Source organism: Heterocephalus glaber, unplaced genomic scaffold, assembly GCF_053883595.1.
Source record: "Heterocephalus glaber isolate CG9 unplaced genomic scaffold, H.glaber_assembly_v1.0 deba00001594, whole genome shotgun sequence".
Taxonomy (NCBI): Eukaryota; Metazoa; Chordata; class Mammalia; order Rodentia; family Bathyergidae; genus Heterocephalus; species Heterocephalus glaber.
Window position 1 is genome coordinate 915349 of NW_028258369.1, and position 18103 is coordinate 933451.

Genomic DNA, 18103 nt, shown 5'->3' on the forward strand with positions numbered 1-18103 from the left:
ATATGTTTCATTGTGTCAAAAATAATATACATGGCGGCCATTGTAGGTACTGTTCCTGGTATGTTAGAAAGCATGCAAAGTAAACTCTGGAATGACTTGTATGCTCCTATTACTAATTTCATCAATTATTATTAGGCTCAAATTAGTGAAGTACATTTGGAACCTTGAGGTAATTCAACAAAATAGCTTTGAAAGAAGAGATTTTAAAGCATACCATTTTTAAAGAAATAGAGAAAAAATAAAACCAACCAATCCAGCCTCAGGCCAGACCAGAAATACATTTTATTACATCAGTGACAGAAGAATTAAAGGTCTCAGTACAATGTGATTCAGTTGAACTTAAAAGATAAATCTTTCAGAGCAATCAGTGGAGCTAATATGAAAACTACAATGTCTTACTATTAATAATCCAGTGGAGTAAATCACAGAATGAAGTTCAGGGAATTAAATTTTATTTCTAAATTTGTCAACATGATGTTTTGTGACCTTGATAAAGACACTTAACATTTCTTTGCCTCAACCTTCTCATTAATAAAGAGAGGAGGAAGATGTGCCTTTGAGAGCATAAATTCAGCCTATGGTTGATTGGAAAGTGCATTAAATATATTGCTACATTAACACTCTTAAAAATGTTATATAAAGTACAAAAATGCTACCAAAATGATGACATCCTTATAGCAAACACATCATTCTTTTTCCTTGTTTCTTTCAATTCAGCTTTTCTTTCCTCATGTCCTCACTAATCTTGCTGACTGTCACATTTAGATGGAAAATTTTTCCTGATAAAACATTTTCATACTCCATGCTCTTAAAATTATCACTTCATTCTATGATCTAGCCTTAGAAATTAAATTACTTTTAACTGTTCTGGCTGATTTTCAAACTTTATGACAGAAACATGGTTTTTACTTCATTTTGAATCTTTCTTTTTAAAATTATAGGAAAATATTTTGCCCAGAAGAGAAATTAGTAATTAAAGAGAAAAAAGTGACTATTATGCAATTTATCAATAGTTTTGTTTTTGTACCGGGGATCGAACTTGGGACCTTGAGCTTGTGAGGCAGGGAGCGGCACCACTGAGCTAAATCCCCTGCCACACAATTTTTCAATAGTTTTTAAAAACCCCTCTATATAGTGCAGAGTTCTTATTCTTAGACTCATCAAATCCAAAAATAGATACTGTTACTATTTGCTTCATTTTTGTCTACGTATATCATAATTTAAGAAAAGCCACAGTAGTCTAATTCACTTTGGAATTACGAGGTTGCTTTATGTCCACCTCTGAATATGACATTTCCCCATACCCATGTTCCCACAAATAATCTGGCAGAGGGCTACAGTGTAACTTAGAGTTTAGTGCAAGACATCTTAGGTTATGGAAGTTTATATTAATAGAAACTTGAATATTATCACATTTCTATTTAGTAATATTGAAATACAGAAAATCATTGTATAGTCCAAAACAGAATTTCGAAGCTGTAAGTTTTTTTGGAGAACCACAGCTCTCCTCTTCTCAGTCCATTTGGTCAGAATAGGCCCTTGATTCAAAGGAGCCTAAACAGTAGCTAGTAAATTTGAAAATATGCATATTCTAACCAAGCAAATCCACTGAGATTTAAAATTCCTAAGGAAAGACTGCTCATATGTTTAAAGAAATATATGTGTTTGTATGTGTGACTGTGTGCATATATGTATTTACATATGATGGTTAATGGAAATGTTACTTATGCTAGCCAAAAATCAAAACAAGCCTAATAAACAGATTTTCGTATACTGAAATAATGTAGCGTAGGGACAATGAATAAACTGCAGAAAAATGGAATTAAGTAGATGAATATTAAAAACATAATTTGGAGATGAAGAAACCAGTCACAACTGAATACATGGGAGTGCAAATTTATAAATGTCAAAAATAGGTAAAATTTACTTACATAACTTATGCATGCATGCTTTATAAAAAGATCAAAGAATATTATAAATATCATATAAGGTACCATGTGGTGGCACATAAACAATAGAGGGAAGGAAGGGATTGACATTTAGAAGGACATGCACTGTGCTTCCATGCTACCTATACAGTTCTATTTCTTCATCTAAGTGGGATTCTTTCGATAATACGATAAGTTGCTGCATGGTTATATTTTATATACTTTGTTGTATTTCACTATGACACCAAAATACATAAAAATACGGACTGGACTCTGGATTTCATAGGATGCAAAAAAAACTGTACATAAAAAAATAAATGATGCATTCCAGAAAATAAAAGAAAGAAAACTGTGTAATACTAGGTTACATATATATCTGTATGGTCTTTGTATCACATTATACACAAGGATTTCAGTAAAAATAGAGAGATCTTCCAGTAAAAATATATTGGTTTTTGTCAAGCAAAGGAAGCTAATATAGTGGAATACAGTATCAAGAATAAAACATATGTTGAGAGATTTGGACGACATGTTAAAAACAAACATAAAGTATCTTAAGAGGAAAATGTAATCTCATTTTTGGGGGAGTACTGGGGATCAAACTCAGGACCTTGTGCTTGCCAGGCAGGTGAGTCACCACTGAGCTAAATCCCTGGCCCTTGTAATCTCATTTGTATAAAAATGTTGAACTACATGTAGACATTTAACTTAACAATGAATAAACAGAAGTTGAAATGTTTTTACTTAAACCTCAATACAAATGAGCAACATAATGTAGCAAATGTAAAGGCTAATGTAATATTCAGTAATACTGTATTAATGAAAATAGAATGTGAGATCAGGATAGAAGGAGTTATTCCTCCACTGTTTTCCGTGCTGTACAGGTGTTAATATTATCACTTTGCCAGTTTTAAATATAATTTAAAATAACCAATTTGACATGGAGTGCATTGATTATACTGAATTAATTAATTGAATACACATCAATAGAGTGACCACCATAGTTTCAATATCATGCTAGATTCTTACAGAATTTGGAATTGCAAAATGAAAATGGCAGTATCTCTTACAGATTTAGTTTCTATATGTAAGTAGCATGGGAGTTATCACTCCATTGATACAGAAAAACAAGCTCGGAAAAACAGAAAACTGAAGTTTTTCTTGAGCACTAAGGATTCAAGGTAAAATCTGGTGAGCAGGCAAATTAATAAGGACACAGCCAGAATCACTTACTTGGAACATGAGTCACTGAAGCTATAGTCACATGACAAGTCATCAGAATTAGATTCAAATATGGCACAGATATTAGAATTATTAGATAAGGAATTTAAAATAACTATGTTTACTATATTAACCACTCCAATTAAAAAGAGTAGCATAAACAACACATGAGTAATATATTTAGATAGACTGAAATCCACAAAATAAAAACAAGAAAAAATGGTAGAAAGTAAAAACATTGTAACAGAAATGAAGAATGTCTTTGATTTATCACAGCCAAGGAATGGGTCAGAGAATTTGAAAACAGATCTTTATAAACTTCACCAACTGAGATACAAAGAAAATAGAATGATTAACACCAAACAGAACCTTTACGTTTTAGAGGAATAATGTATGTAGAATTTGAATCCTAGAAGTGTAAGAAATAAAATATAGAACAGAAGAAATATTTGGAAAAATAATGACCATGGAATTCCTAAAATTAATGGCAAAAACCAAATCAAAAATGCAGGAAACACCAAGACTAAATAACAAAATCATTACTCTTAGGCATATCATAGTGAAACTATAGAAAAACATATAAAGAAAAAATCTTGAAAGAACACAGAGGAAATACATCTATGGTGGATTAGGATAGGAATCATAATCAACTTTTTGTGAAAAATGATCCAAGTAATAAAACTGGAGTGGAACAATGAAAGCGATGAAAATAAAGAAATATCAATATAAGTTTCCATGTTCACAAAATTTGTTTTTTATCAGCTAAGGGCAGTTTCACAAAATCTAAATAATGTAACATTTATACTAAAGTACAACATGGTAGCGATGTAAAAAGATACAAAGGGGTGATATACTGTCATCCAAGAACTTTAAATATCCCATGGTTTCTCTTATATGAGAAACTCAATGTATAAATAAAGGGCAAAATAAAAGATACATAATAGGAAGTAGGCGGGTAGATCTTTCTGAAAGGGGAAGGAGATCAAGAGATGGAAGAGGGCGAAGAGGGGAAGACAGGGAATGAAAAAAGAATTAAGATGTGCTGTGTGCATATAACAACTATAAACAAGGAATTTAAGCATTATGTAGTACAGACACGTACTAATACAAAATAAAGAAAAAAAAGAATGGTTGTATAAATTGGCTACAAAAAAAGTAAACGTGGTATATTGTCATACCAATTGAAGCAATGTTATGCATAGTTATTTCTTCTCAATAGATTTGCTGTTGATACTTACATGCATTTATTACCTCATACTTTTAATTCTAGGGCATGCAGTGCTCCATTCACTCAACATTTCATATATACTCAAATTTTACTAGGAAGAAAAGGGGCAAAGGGGAAGGAGGTGGGAGAGGTAGGGGAAAGGAAAGAAGGGAATGGAATTAATATGAGAAAATGGAAAAATAGGACCAAAATCTTTGTAAATAGGGAGGGATGGAGGGGTTGAAGGGAGGGCTGGGCAAGGGTGAAAAATAAGTACCAAGAGAGTTTATGTAAAGGTGCAAATTTCCAACGATGAATGTCATTATATTGTATACCTAAAATGTACCAATGTTTAGAATGAATAATCGATAATGCAAAATAAGAAGAAAAGGTCCAAAGGGGTAGGGGTAGTGGGAGGGGCAGGGGAAAGGAAAGAAGGGAAAGGAAAAATGATGAGAAATGGAAAAAAATGGAAATAAAGTCTTCGTAAATAGGGAAGGGGGAAGGGGGTGAAGGGAGGGCTAGGAGTGGGGAAAAAATAAGAACCAAGATCCATCATGTAAAGGTACAAGTTTAAATGTAATTGTGTAGTATACCTAAAATGTACCAATAAAATAATTTAACAAAAAAAAATTTACATTGCAATTTATTTGCTCAAATCAGTGTTTCCAGTAGGGCTGCTTATGATAAAAACATTCCCGATAATAAGTTGAATGAAAACTTTCATTATACTTTCACTATATCAAGATTTAAATATTCTTCATGTTCACATGATGAATTGAAATACTTTTAGACAAAGTTTAGGAAAATATAACAGAAGTGAAAAGCATTTAGGAGAAAAGAGTTCTATTCTTGGTTCTATGAAAGAGACCTGTGCAAGTTGTTTTACTGTTTGGGACCCAGTGTCCTATTTCCTACTGCTTTACATAATAATGGCTTAGAATCCTAGTATTCCTAGAAAGGAGAAAGATGTGCTTATCAAGATGAATTCTACATTCTGAGGAATAAAATTTAGAAGTGTATACTATTTCTATTCAAATTTCTTTTCTATTTATAATTTTACATTTCTTTTCCTCAATACATGCTGCTTGGCAAAACTACTTGAGTATATATTGAGAACAAAAAAGATTAATAGACAATAATTTCAATATTATTTTATAGACAGACATATTTTCACTGACCCATTAAAATATTGGGAGGTAAAATGATAAAACGTTGATTTGAATTTTCTAAACAGAGAGCTCTTATGTACAGTGAAACTGAAAACTAAATGACTGCAAACTAAATATGCTTCTGAAAGGTACACAGTACATGTTAGAGAGTAAATATGTGTTTATTGTTCATGTCTATCATGTATTGCAAGCTTCAGTTGTTAACTGTACCTAATATTTATCAAAAGCATTACTGAAGAGCACCTTATTTATTTAAATAAATTTTCCCTCTACCAAGATAATTATATTCATCAAAAGAATTCTGGAAAATCAATGTAGTTTTAAGTGAACAGATATAACTTTAAAATTTAAAAGAAATCAATTATTATGAATGTTATGTAACTACCATGAGACATTTTTTCACATAGAAGAAAAATCAGAAAAAAGTCAGTTCAAGTCAATGAACAAATAAACACCTTTTTAATGTGCTTCAAATACTTAATGTTCTTTTTATACTTTTCTATACATTTTTCACAAATATGACCATACAAGAAAAGTCTTCAAGAATCTCACTTAATAAGGATATGCCAATAACTTCTTTTAATGTTCTAATGTTGCTCTTATTTTCTCCCTTTATCTTGTGGAAACAGAAGTGGTTTTACTATCAATAGTATGAATATAATTTCACATGAGAAAAATGATAAAATGCTTGCATATAAATCCTGTGTTTTGCCAATTTATTTAATGTATATTAATTTACCTCGTTCAGTTTTTGCACAATCCTCATTGAATGAGGTAAATTTTATCATCATTGTTTTATACATGAGGAAGTTTATATTCTGATTCTATTGAGGTCATGTTACTGGAAGCCTGTAGATTTACTGGAAAGCTGTAGATTCAAGATTATGGGCAGAGTTCTGAATCTTATTCTCATGTTTTTCCACCTTAACAACCAGATAGAGGAATGACTTTATCATCAGATCTCACCTAATTATTTGATGATTGCACTTGGAATTATGCTGCTTTGAAGTGTATGAGATCATATATGTCAGACTCATCAAAGGATAAATGAATTAAATAATAATGATTAATTTGAAGCAAGGCAGAAACAAAGATGTAAATTTCCTATATTCTATTTCATCACTCTAGAAAATATTTCCATAAATGATGCACTACAAAATATAAGCATCATTTTCTGAAAGAGTAAACTCAATGTTTCAATACTTTCAAAAGCTCACAGTTCTGTAAGTTCCTAAACATATTATCTTTTACATTTCAAATGAATTTCAGCACAAGATGTTTTAAAGGGATGGAAGAATAAATTTCACCTATAGGATTCCACTTAGCATTTGGATGAGTGCTTCTATTGTAGCATAAAGTAAGAAAATCAATGTGCAGCCCAGAAACTAACAAAACATTAGTTTTATTATTGCAAATGGAATATTGAAGACCTTTGATTACCTGTAACGGTTAATTCTGTAGTTCTTCTCACGACAAAGCTTCCATATTTTAATTCACAGGTATAATTTCCAATGTCATCTTCTCGGACTTCTCTTATAAGCAAGGTATCTCTTTTGAATACAATACTGTGCCTCCAAGTTTTTGTCCTACATTCCTACATGAAGAACAGAAAATTTGAGTAGCATATGGAATAATTGAAAAATAAAGTTTTTTTAATTATGAAAAACTAATTTCTAGTGTTATAATTGAAAGGTACTAAATAATTTGGAAATTAATGCTAAATAATTTCATTCCATTTTCAAATCTGTAAAATTAAGTATCTCAGTTAGAAATGGGTATTTTTAGAGAAAGTCGTGCTCTTAAATTCTACAATTACTATCTCTTTATCAGTTATGTATTAATTTATTAGAAATAAGATATATTTTGGTCACTTCTAATATCATTCTTAAAAGCAAATAATTTATAGTTGATTATAGTGAAGTTAACCATACTAATTTTAATAACATAAAATACAAAACGTTCAATGGAATGTAGAAAATTAGTTCTGTAAAATTCTTCTCTTTCAATATTTGAAATATCTTAATGTTACATTGAGTAAAAATTAAATCTCTTCATAGAATGTACATACTATAATCTATGAAAGAAGTAGTCAACATTTGTATGCAAGGCCTTTATACCCCCATAAATGCCTATTTTCATTGTTGATAGACCTACCAAATTATGGCCTCTGAATTAAGCTTTGGATTATAATGACATTGGCTCAGGAGGTTCATGTTTTTGCCAAAAACAGAAGTCCATATTCTCCAGCCAGATTTGAAATCAATGGAATGAAGTAAAATAGCTTTAAACCTTTTGACACTATTGAGAGATAATATTATTTCTAAATTTTTTTATTGCCAAATCCAAATTCTGCAGAGGATGATTTTATATAGTTCAATGCCTTTGTGTAATTGAGGGGGGCAATTATCCAGTTATTCCAGACAAAATACACATTTTATTTTCTCATTTCAGTTGCCTAAAGTATCATAATTATATAAATTGTACACTGGATATATAGAATCTATAGTTAGCCAAACAGTTTTCTAATATTCTTCTTTAAAATTAGCCCTTAAATCTCTGCTGTTTTGACTGTAGAGATTCAGTCTTTGCTACGGAAAAATAGTCTGAAATTCCATAAGACTTTTAAGTTCCAAATATACCATATGTCCACACACCATTCCATCAGTGATGGTCTTTCTAGCTGAAGGTCAAAAGGATTGTGATGATGGTGAAAATAGAACTGAAGAATTGATGAGAAGACAGCCATTTTTTAAAAAAATTGAATGTGTGTGGGGGAGGGGTCTCTCAATTTTCAGCAAATTTTGAGAAACTCTTTGCAAAAGTTTAGAAAAGATATACATCTTTTAAAATCAACTTATTAGTGAACAAGAATGAAAATGTATATCTACAAGCTAAATGTTGACATTTAAGTAATGAGAACTATTTGGTTTTGGAGACCCTGGGTCCAGTTCTTCTAATAGCACTCTCCTTTGGAACAATCACCGATGCTTCTTCAGAACCTCCCTGTTCAAGACAAACTACAGAAGCCAGTGGTGCTACTGTTTGAGTGCTGTTTTAGTGTCATCTGGGATAGAAAACCCAGAGACAAACTGAAAAATACTCAAGTTTTGCACTTTCTATTGCTTAATACTGACTCAAAATTAAATCTTACTTAGAGAAAGGCACTGATAATTTTGAAAAAATCTTGAACAATTGTTCAAGTCTTTTTCTTGTTTTATTTCTAACACTTTTTGCATTCATGAGCAATCAGTTCTAAGTGCTCACGTGATATTGATGTCTTTAGATCTAGTTAATAAGAAACCCAGTTTCCTAAAGTCCTACATCCAGCAAGTTAGAAAAAGCAACTTTAACAATAGGAATCTTTAGTCCGTGGATAAATCACTCCAGAGAAATGTTCACAGCATTTATATCCTATTTTTACAGTACATTCAAAAACAAAAACATTCTTTTATGGTGTAAATATGCTTAACAGTACAATCAGTTGTGGAGCTTCAGTGAACATCAATGATGCAATGGAGAAATGGGGTGGAATTGTTCTCGTTAAAGATTCCTTTGTGTTTTTTGAAGACAATAATTCAAATGCTATCTTTATAAGATCTTATCAGAAGTTATTTCTTTAAAATAAGTATACTTATATATGAAGAGGATTACAATATGGACAATTATGTCCACAAAATAAAACAGTTTGTTAAAATCAGTGTATCATTTTATCACAGAAGAAAGCCAATCCTTTTTCTTCTTATTTGGGCACATTTTGGAATGCTAATATGAAAAATACTAAAATGAATGTTCAATGTATTTTAATTTCTGAAATTATCAACCTACACTATCACAGACTTTAAAGAATGGTCCATATAAGCAAAACATTTACTGATATTTTGTTTATATTTAAATATATATATATATATTGAGTAGCAAAACTAGGTTACATATTCATATTTTTTGTCTAATTGCTCCAGAATTTGATACACATTAAGCTATTGAAAAGCAATAAAATCATTTCCAGTCCATACCTTATACCAAAGGATTTCTGGTTCTCTGGTTGGTAGTAAAAAGTCCTCTATGTCACGGCATGCAATTTCCTTGCTTTTGCTAAGTTCAGCTTTTTCAAAGTATTTCATCTTGGAATTGTAGCAGAATCCAGTGTCATTTTCACCCACTGTCAGTGAGATGGATACCTTCATACAGTAAGTGGAGTTTCTGAAAAAAAGCAGAATAAATATGGTGACCTATTGTGAACAAAAAGAAAGTTCTGCCAATGCAGTGTTTAATTCACTGAGAAAAAAGGAACCAAAATCTACTTATTTAACTCATATTATACTAACTTGGCTCATTCCATAAAGTTCTCTCCTGTCATCCAACTAAACTGCTTGGTGCTATAATGCCATTTGCATATTTTTTATTTGCCAGAGGGAAACTAAGTTTTGTTTTATATCCAGGTTCATTGGGAAAGGTGTTCAATAGAGATTTTTTTAATCTATAAAAATGAAATAAATAAAGGTAGATTTAGAAAGAAAGTCAAGTCTAGGTTTTTTCAAGATTGGCAAACTCAGCCGAGAAATACAAAACTGTAACTGAACTATTATGTAGAAGAAAAGGAAAGAAATAATGATGTTCCACACTTACATTTCTGATTGTATTGGTAAGAGAAGTTATTGACTTTAGGCAGAAGGTAATCTTGCATAAAAGTATGGCAGAACCACTATCTTTATACACTCATATCCATTTTGTTTGAAACCTGGAGTCCAGGTTATCAGAAAGAAGCATTCTACCATGTTACATAAAGACAACATCTACCTGACAGAGAGATTCTACAGAATTGGGTCATTAGATGAGCATCTTAAATCATGTTCAGAGATTTTTTTGGAAGAGTTGGAAGCAAATGAAATTTTATGTAAATTGAACTACTTCTGCTTGCTGCTCAATGAACACTGCTACTATGTCATGCATAGTGCTCGGTAGTGAAAATAAACATTGAACATTGGATTCAAAGCTTGGTAGAGTTTCCCATTTGACAAAATGTTTAACTGCTCATTCACATAGTTGGTATTTGACTTTCATTATTACTATCTCTGTAACACTGGGCAATTTATTTAACCTCTCTGAGTCTCAGGTAGGGTGGAGTGACAGAGCTTGTCTGACTATTAAGTAAGAATAAAAGACTGAGTGTCCTGTCTTAAGAGTTCAATGACGCTGGCTGGTTTCTTTTTCCTCTGCATCTATGCACACGGATCCTTAGTTAATCAAGATTCTTTGACTTTCAAGCAGCTCCTTAATTTAGATTCTTGCTTTTGTTTCATGCTAAGATGACACAATGAGAAAGGCCAGAAAATAGCTAGTTATGTGGAGTTAAATTGACTACAAAACAATATTTACCAAAAAATTAGAAGATACTTTATTGAATGTAGGCTCCTCCATATCCCTGTAAAACCTACCCTAGAAATAGATCTAAAATACTTAATAAATAAAACTGTTAAGCATTAAAGTATGTCAGTCAGAAGTCCAAAAAACCCCAGGGATTTTTCTAGAGTCATAAAACATTTCCTTGTCCTCAGACTCCCAAGATCCAGAAAAAGAGATATTCAAGCAACCAATTGAAATTCAGTGTGAAATGTGCTACAAAAACATATGAACTACCAAAGTGATGTCAAAAAAAGATAGAAGAGGGCCTGGGATTTAGCTCAGTGATTTTGCCGCCTGCTGCGCAAGCGCAAGGACCCGAGTTCGATCCCCGGTACCAAAAAAAAAAAAAAAAAAAAAAGATACAAGAAGGCTTCATAAATGGTGACACTTGGATTGTCTTAGAGAATGAGTAGGAACTTGGCAATTTTAAAATGGGCTATTTCAGGGAACAGACTGCATAAAGGCTGAAAAGCATGAAAGAACTTGATATTTTTAAGAAATTGCAAATGATGTACTGTGGCAGGGGTATAAGGTAGATATAAAAGACCTGAGACTGGAGAGGTGAAGAGGAGCCAGACTAAAAATCATGTAAGCTACTTCAAAAGGTTTGCGTTTGAGAATAAAGAAAGCTAGATTGTGAAATTTTTCCTGATTATAATGAGAAAAATTGATTGCATTGCAAGAAAAACTAAATGCAGTAAGACAAGCTGGAAAGAAACTCTACTCATTTAGGGGAAAAAAAATGGCAGCACCAAACATGCAATTTGCACTGAGGTAAAAAGTAAGTATTATGTTAAAAATATATTTAATATATTAAATCAGTTTGACTATAAGGAAGCAAAGGAAACACAGAAGTAGGCATGATGAATTTTTTTCACAATTGAGAATAGCAAATGTATAGTTAATTTTTCAGCATGGAAAATAATGAGAAAGAAGAGCTTTAAAATAAAAAAGGTGGGTTAAAGTTTAGCTTGAACTTCACACTCAAGTAAAAAAGATACTTTTAGGTGATCTGTGAACAACATCTCCCATGCATTATTTATTAATTTTACTGCAATACAAAAAATAACCTGTTCATTCTTGGCTTATTGTAGGATAAGTTTTTCAGAAAAAATAATTATCTCAGTGTGCTATTATATAGCTTAGGATTTATTTAAATGTATCTTGAGAAAATATTTAGATTTTTAAAATAATACATATTTGTAGAACACATTAGAATTTTTAAAGTACAGAGTCCTTTCTACGAAGTAAAACATTCAAATTCTGAGCCTTCCTCATCAATCTTTCAGATTTAATATTCTTAGATTTTTATCTCTCCTCAAATGACTTTCTACTTTTGTGTGTGTATTGTACAATGCCTCCTTGTATCAGACACTGGTCATGCTTTTACATGGGCAATGTCGAGTTAAGAGCAGGAAATCCAAGTGTCATTTGCAGATTTTAGCTCAACCTCCTCTTATTTTGGAAAACTAGCCAACACTACTTGAGTTCTTAGGCTTCCATTTCCTCATGTGTATGAGGAGTAAATAATACTAAAGATCCCATAGGGTCTTCATTTCCACAACCCCATAGGCTGTCGTGGGAATGAAACATGTTAAAACATGTGAAGAGATTAGAGCAGTGCCTATCTTACACTTTGTAAATGTTAGATCTTATTATTAGCACTGTGTTCTTTCCTTCTCATTTCCTTTATATTTCAATTTTGTAGTACAGCCTCATGGTGTTTGTTCAGCAAGTAGATTAACAAATATCACCATGTGATGTCTTTAGTCCTTTGGTGTGTAATTAGTGCGAAGCTTAACAAACTAGAGACGTCCTTATATTTTTCATTTGGGATGCTTGAGTGGGCTGGATAAGAATGCCTAAAGTTAAAGGGAAATATAGATTTCCCACCTCAGCCATTGCCTCTTTCCTTTTTTGTAAATGCAACTGACCCTCAATCTTCGGAAAATGGCTCCAGATGAGCGCTCCTAGTTATTCTTATGTTTCTGACTTTCATTCCCTGGCTCTGTGAGGTGACTGCTGATTTATAACTGTCTGGTAATGTCTGGAATTCTAGACTCCCCAGGATAGCACTATTTCCAAATTACTTTCAATGTTTTAATACTTGTTTACTGTTTCTGTTCATCAGGAGGTGATTTTAAAAGCTAAAAATATAGTAACATCCAACCAAGGTTATAGTCCTATTTACTGAGAAAAGCTAACAGAAAGCAAGCAACTTGCGACACATTAATACACATATGATCCCCCTGAGGAGAATTTACACACTCTCACAGCAAAGATGGATTCCACCATCATCAAACTTGCGGCATGACTGCTATGGCTCTCTGCCGTCAGGGAAATAATGTGGAATGGGGTAAATGGGGTAAGGAAAATGTTCCTACAGGACTTATGGTACAATCATTAGCACATATTTACTTGGCTTTTATTGTTTATAGCAGATGGGCTGCATTCTAGGCAACAACTTAAATCATGACTGCCGGTTTCAATATTATAAGATGGCTAGAAAGACAGGTCATATGTGTATGCAGGGAAAACAGTGTTTATAACTAAGAATCAATATCAATCATCCTCTCCTGTGAAGAAAATATTCATGTAGATTTTTTAAATGATCTAGTTTTATTCTGAGTTGGGTGACCTGAAGCACACACCATGTAAATACAAGGTCTTTACAAACATCTCAAATAGAGTTTACTTCTTTCAATGCCCTGACATTACAGCAAAGGGACTCAAAAGACTAAAGAAGTCAGTGACTTGCCCAAGTTCTACTATCTAATTATTGGTAGAAAGCGCATTAGATCTTATATCTTTTCACTTGTATTCATTGGATTCTTCTATATGCTACTAGAAAGAATTAGCACTGCTTATAAACCCTTTCTCTCTCTTCTCTCTATCTCTCTGTCTCTGTCTCTCTCTCTCTCTCTATCTATCTATCTATATATATATATGTGTGTGTGTGTTTGTGTAAGACTGTATATGTTATAAAAATTTAATATGTATATATTTAACATTGTTTAAAATAATTACCTACTTTTAGCCCCTGTTTTTCTATTATTTTATATTTCAAAATGGATGTTTTCTGAAGAAAAGAAGAATATGGTCTAGCTTGGATTTCTTTGAAAATCTAGGTCTTTAAAGACCCTAAAATTTAATAACAGTTAAAAGAGAGAAGCAGCAGGTCTTAATGAAATATTGTGGTTTCTTCATCTCTTTCTGTTTATCTATAAAAGTACATATTTGTAAAAGGATTAGTTTCTGAAAACATTAGCTTTGAGGTCTGCCTTATACAGGAAAGTAAAATTCTAACCTTAAATCCAGCACAAATACATCAGGAACTAACAATTATTTTTGAACATAACTAAGAAACTAACATGTGAACACTAAATACAATTGAAAATAATTACTCAAAGTCAACAGAGTACACTGAATTTTTCCACAACCTTCTCTACAGTGTGCTACTCTGTAAAAGGGGACAATTCTGAATTGGGAGCTATCAGAGACTTTAGAATTCACTTTTCAGAGGAGTACTACATTGCACAAATGGGGTTTTTTTGGTTTGGTGTTTTTTTTTTTTTTTTTGGTACTGGGGATCAAACTCGGGACCTCGTGCTTGCGAGGCAGGCGGCAGAACCACTGAGCTAAATCCCCAGCCCTGCACAAGTAGAGATAATTTTGTAGAAATTTTGGTAGTCCAGGCAGGTCAGAAAGAAAAGTACGTGTGGGAAAGGAAATGTTGAATACAGTATTCGATTAACCAATAAAATATATTAAAAACCACATACGATAATACCACAGTTCCAATTGTTCTGTAATCAACTTTCCCGGTGCATGATAATGCATAATGTTTGCTGTCTTGATCTCCCTCTGACAGAATTACCACTAACATGATTGTTAAATAAACCCTCTAACAGCATCATCAAACACTTGACCTGTATATCATGTTAATTCTGGGGTTCTTAGGGGAAACAATAACATTTTTATCTCGTTTGACTCTATTTTTCACTTCATGAAGTTCTGTGTTAAAAAGTCAGAGATTTGATCAATGTTTTAAAAGCATTCATTTGTTTTAGGCTTCACTATATAATGTGGTGTACTCTAACATTCATCAGTCGTTTCTAAGTTATAATCCCTCATTTTAAAAAAAATGAAGGCACATAGGGCTGGAGATTTAGCTCACTGATTTGGCTGCCTGCCTTGCAAGCTCAAGATCCTGAGTTCGATCCCCGGTACAACAAAACAAAACAAAATGAAGGCACATAATATTTTCAAAGTGTTAGAAACCTTTGGGCACTGAAAAACAGCAGAGTGGAGCAGCAGACTAGAAAGCTCAGTTAGTAGAGAGTCAAGCAGATCTGAATTCTCTGGAAAGTGGTTCTTTATCCATATGGTCAAAATATGACCTTGGAATTTGATTATTGGTTGTGAAAATAAAGTTCTGGGAATCAATAATGTCAAAGTTAGACTGTGGAGTGTTTTCAAGTTTGTAAGCCTTAAATGTACTTTGATAGTTTATTTCTAATATTACAGCATTCCAGTTTTTTTTTTAATTATTCCGTCGGTCTTTAAGGTGATGCTGGAAGCTATGCATGTATCCCCTCAATATCTTATCTTTCTTAAACACACTGTACTTGTAGCTACTGACACGAAATGTGAGATTTGTTCAGATTAGATTTTATTTTCAGAAGAGCTCTGAAGGAACCATTGATTTAATTGTGGTTGAAATCAGCCTTCGTTGAAAATATTAAAGTGAAACCATTGAGCAGCTGTGAAGACCTAAAAATGTTAGTTTATTTCTTTCTCATTTGAAATTTTTAATTTAATTGGTGAGTTGAACTCCATCTACAGCCTTAACTATAAATTTAAAATAATTTTCTCTATATTTGGTAGAAAGTGATCAATGTAATTTTAAGTTTGTAATTTTCTAGACTTTAATTTTAAAGTTAAGGTTCCAACATACCTACTCCATTATTTCTCTATCTGAATTCTTCTCGGGGATGAATACTATTAAACATGACACATATAGACTCCAAGAGTGAAGGAGAGAAAAGAAGAGAGAATAAAAATCATGTCACTGAAGGAATTTGGGGCGTAGAATATCGGTTGAAGTTCACACACATTACAAATAGTTTCTTCAGTAAAGCCTATGGCTGATATCCCCAATCTTGTATACATTTTATCCCTTTATTTTCTTGCTAACAATTGTCATCCATAATTTCTTTTACACTTATTAAGCTGCATCTGCTGTTAATATAGATGTATCTTATATTATGTAAAATAAGGGAGTAATCTGAATACTTTAATTCTAAGAGGAATTTTTTTAACCAGAGGTAAAATTTATATGATATAAAGATGTACAATTAAGTAACATTAAGTACAATGATAACATTGCTCAACTGTCATCTTTATCTGGTTCTAGCATTTTTTTTCATTGCAAAAGAAATCTTATTCCATTAGCAATCATTCTTCATTTTTCCTGCCTCACAATCCCTGGATACCACAAATCTACTTTATGTCTCCATGAATCTGCTTGTGTTAGGTATTTCATGTAAATGTAATCATAAAAATGTGGTCTTTTATGTCTAGCTTATTTCATTTAGCATAATATTGTCAAAGTTCATCCATATTGTGGTATGCATCAGCACATCATTCTTTTCTTCTGGCTGAACATTAGTCCGTGGTATAGATATGCTACATTATGTTCATCTAATCATAAGTTGATGGGGGTTTGTTTCCACATTTTAGACATCATGAATAAAGGTTGCTATGAATATTTATGTATATAAGTGTTTGACTCTCTGCTTTCTCTCCATTCTTTTGGTTATATAGCCATGGTTTAAATTGTTGGGTAATATGGTCATTTTATGTTTAACTCTTTGAGATATCAGAATCATGCTTTTTTACAAAAATCTTTTTAGTTTTTTTTGCCCCTTTGAAGCTTCCAGTTGCTACTGATACATAAATATCCATTACAGAACTCTGATGGTTCATTGAAACTAAAGACTTCATAGGTTTAATGATATTCCTAAGTATCTGATAAAGTATACATAGACATATAACAGGTACTCAATGAATAAATGTTAAATAAATGAAAGCATAAACTATTGGTTAAGAACCATATAGCTCTGATCACATTTCTATTTTCTTAAGCTCTCTAAACAATTATGCACCACACACACACACACACACACACACACACACACACACACGAGTTTCTACCCTCTTTTGTTTTATGTTTCTTTGACAGAGTACAGACCTTGACAGCAGATGTGGCAAGCAGACATGTCTTCTAGATCCAGCAAAAAGTTAAAACAGATCTGTTAGGACCTCCTGGTACTGAACAGTTATACATAATCATCTGATACACACTGTATTCCACATTACACTCAGCAGTCCTTTTCCTAACTATAACTTTTCTTTCTGATGTAAAAAAAATAAGGGAAAAGAAGAAAAAAGTTGCTACATTTTGTATATTGCCTATCACTCTTTTTCTCCAAACTTCAGCCAAGCAGCTTTCTCTAAGGTGATCATAATTGTTCTTGTACTGTCAGATCTTGCAAATGAGAAAGAACATTCACTGGACTGTTGTGGAAAAGAAGTGATCTGAGGTACAGATGTTCAGCTCTTCCTGCACTGTATCCCCTATTCACAATGAAAATTCCAGGGAAACTTCTAACAAAGGAAAACAAAGACTATATTGATCCATAAAGAAGAGAGAACAATCAGAATTTGCTGACATGTTTCCTGTTCAGGAATAGATTTGTCTGGGTTATTTTAATTTTTGACATTCTTTCTCTACTACATAGAAACCAAATCTAGACTAGGTCAGGCAGGATCTTTCATGATTAGCATTTTCCCCTATTAACACTTCCTTATATATTTTTAACTGTCATAATAGTATATGGTTTATTCAGTTTTATTTTGCAGGTAAATATTTCCTGAGAATGAATAACTTTATTTTCTATGATTTCAAAAGAAAAATATAAGCAATAATAAAAATGAACTGTGAAGATGGCAACCTTCATTGTAAAAGATATTAATATCATACTCTTAATTATACACAGAAGACAAAAACTGAATTAATTCCGTAAAATTATTAGAGGAGGGTATTCTTAAAATTTAAGGACTGGTATACTTGTAAAGATGTAAGGTTTACCAATACTCAGCATCAGAGT

The 18103-nt window shown here is 32.2% G+C and overlaps 1 protein-coding gene across 17 annotated transcripts in view; it reads right to left on the reverse strand.

The window, feature by feature from the left end:
* The window catches only part of Il1rapl1 (interleukin 1 receptor accessory protein like 1), a 1215099-nt gene that overhangs the window by 478352 nt on the left and 718644 nt on the right, over positions 1-18103 (reverse strand). For all 17 annotated transcript variants that reach the window (XM_087193607.1, XM_087193605.1, XM_087193606.1 and 14 more), the window contains 2 exons: positions 9542-9728; positions 6969-7122 (listed from right to left, as the gene is read on the reverse strand). In XM_087193607.1, coding sequence (XP_087049733.1) covers positions 6969-7122; positions 9542-9728 — 341 coding nt within the window. The remainder of the gene's footprint in view (positions 1-6968; positions 7123-9541; positions 9729-18103) is intronic.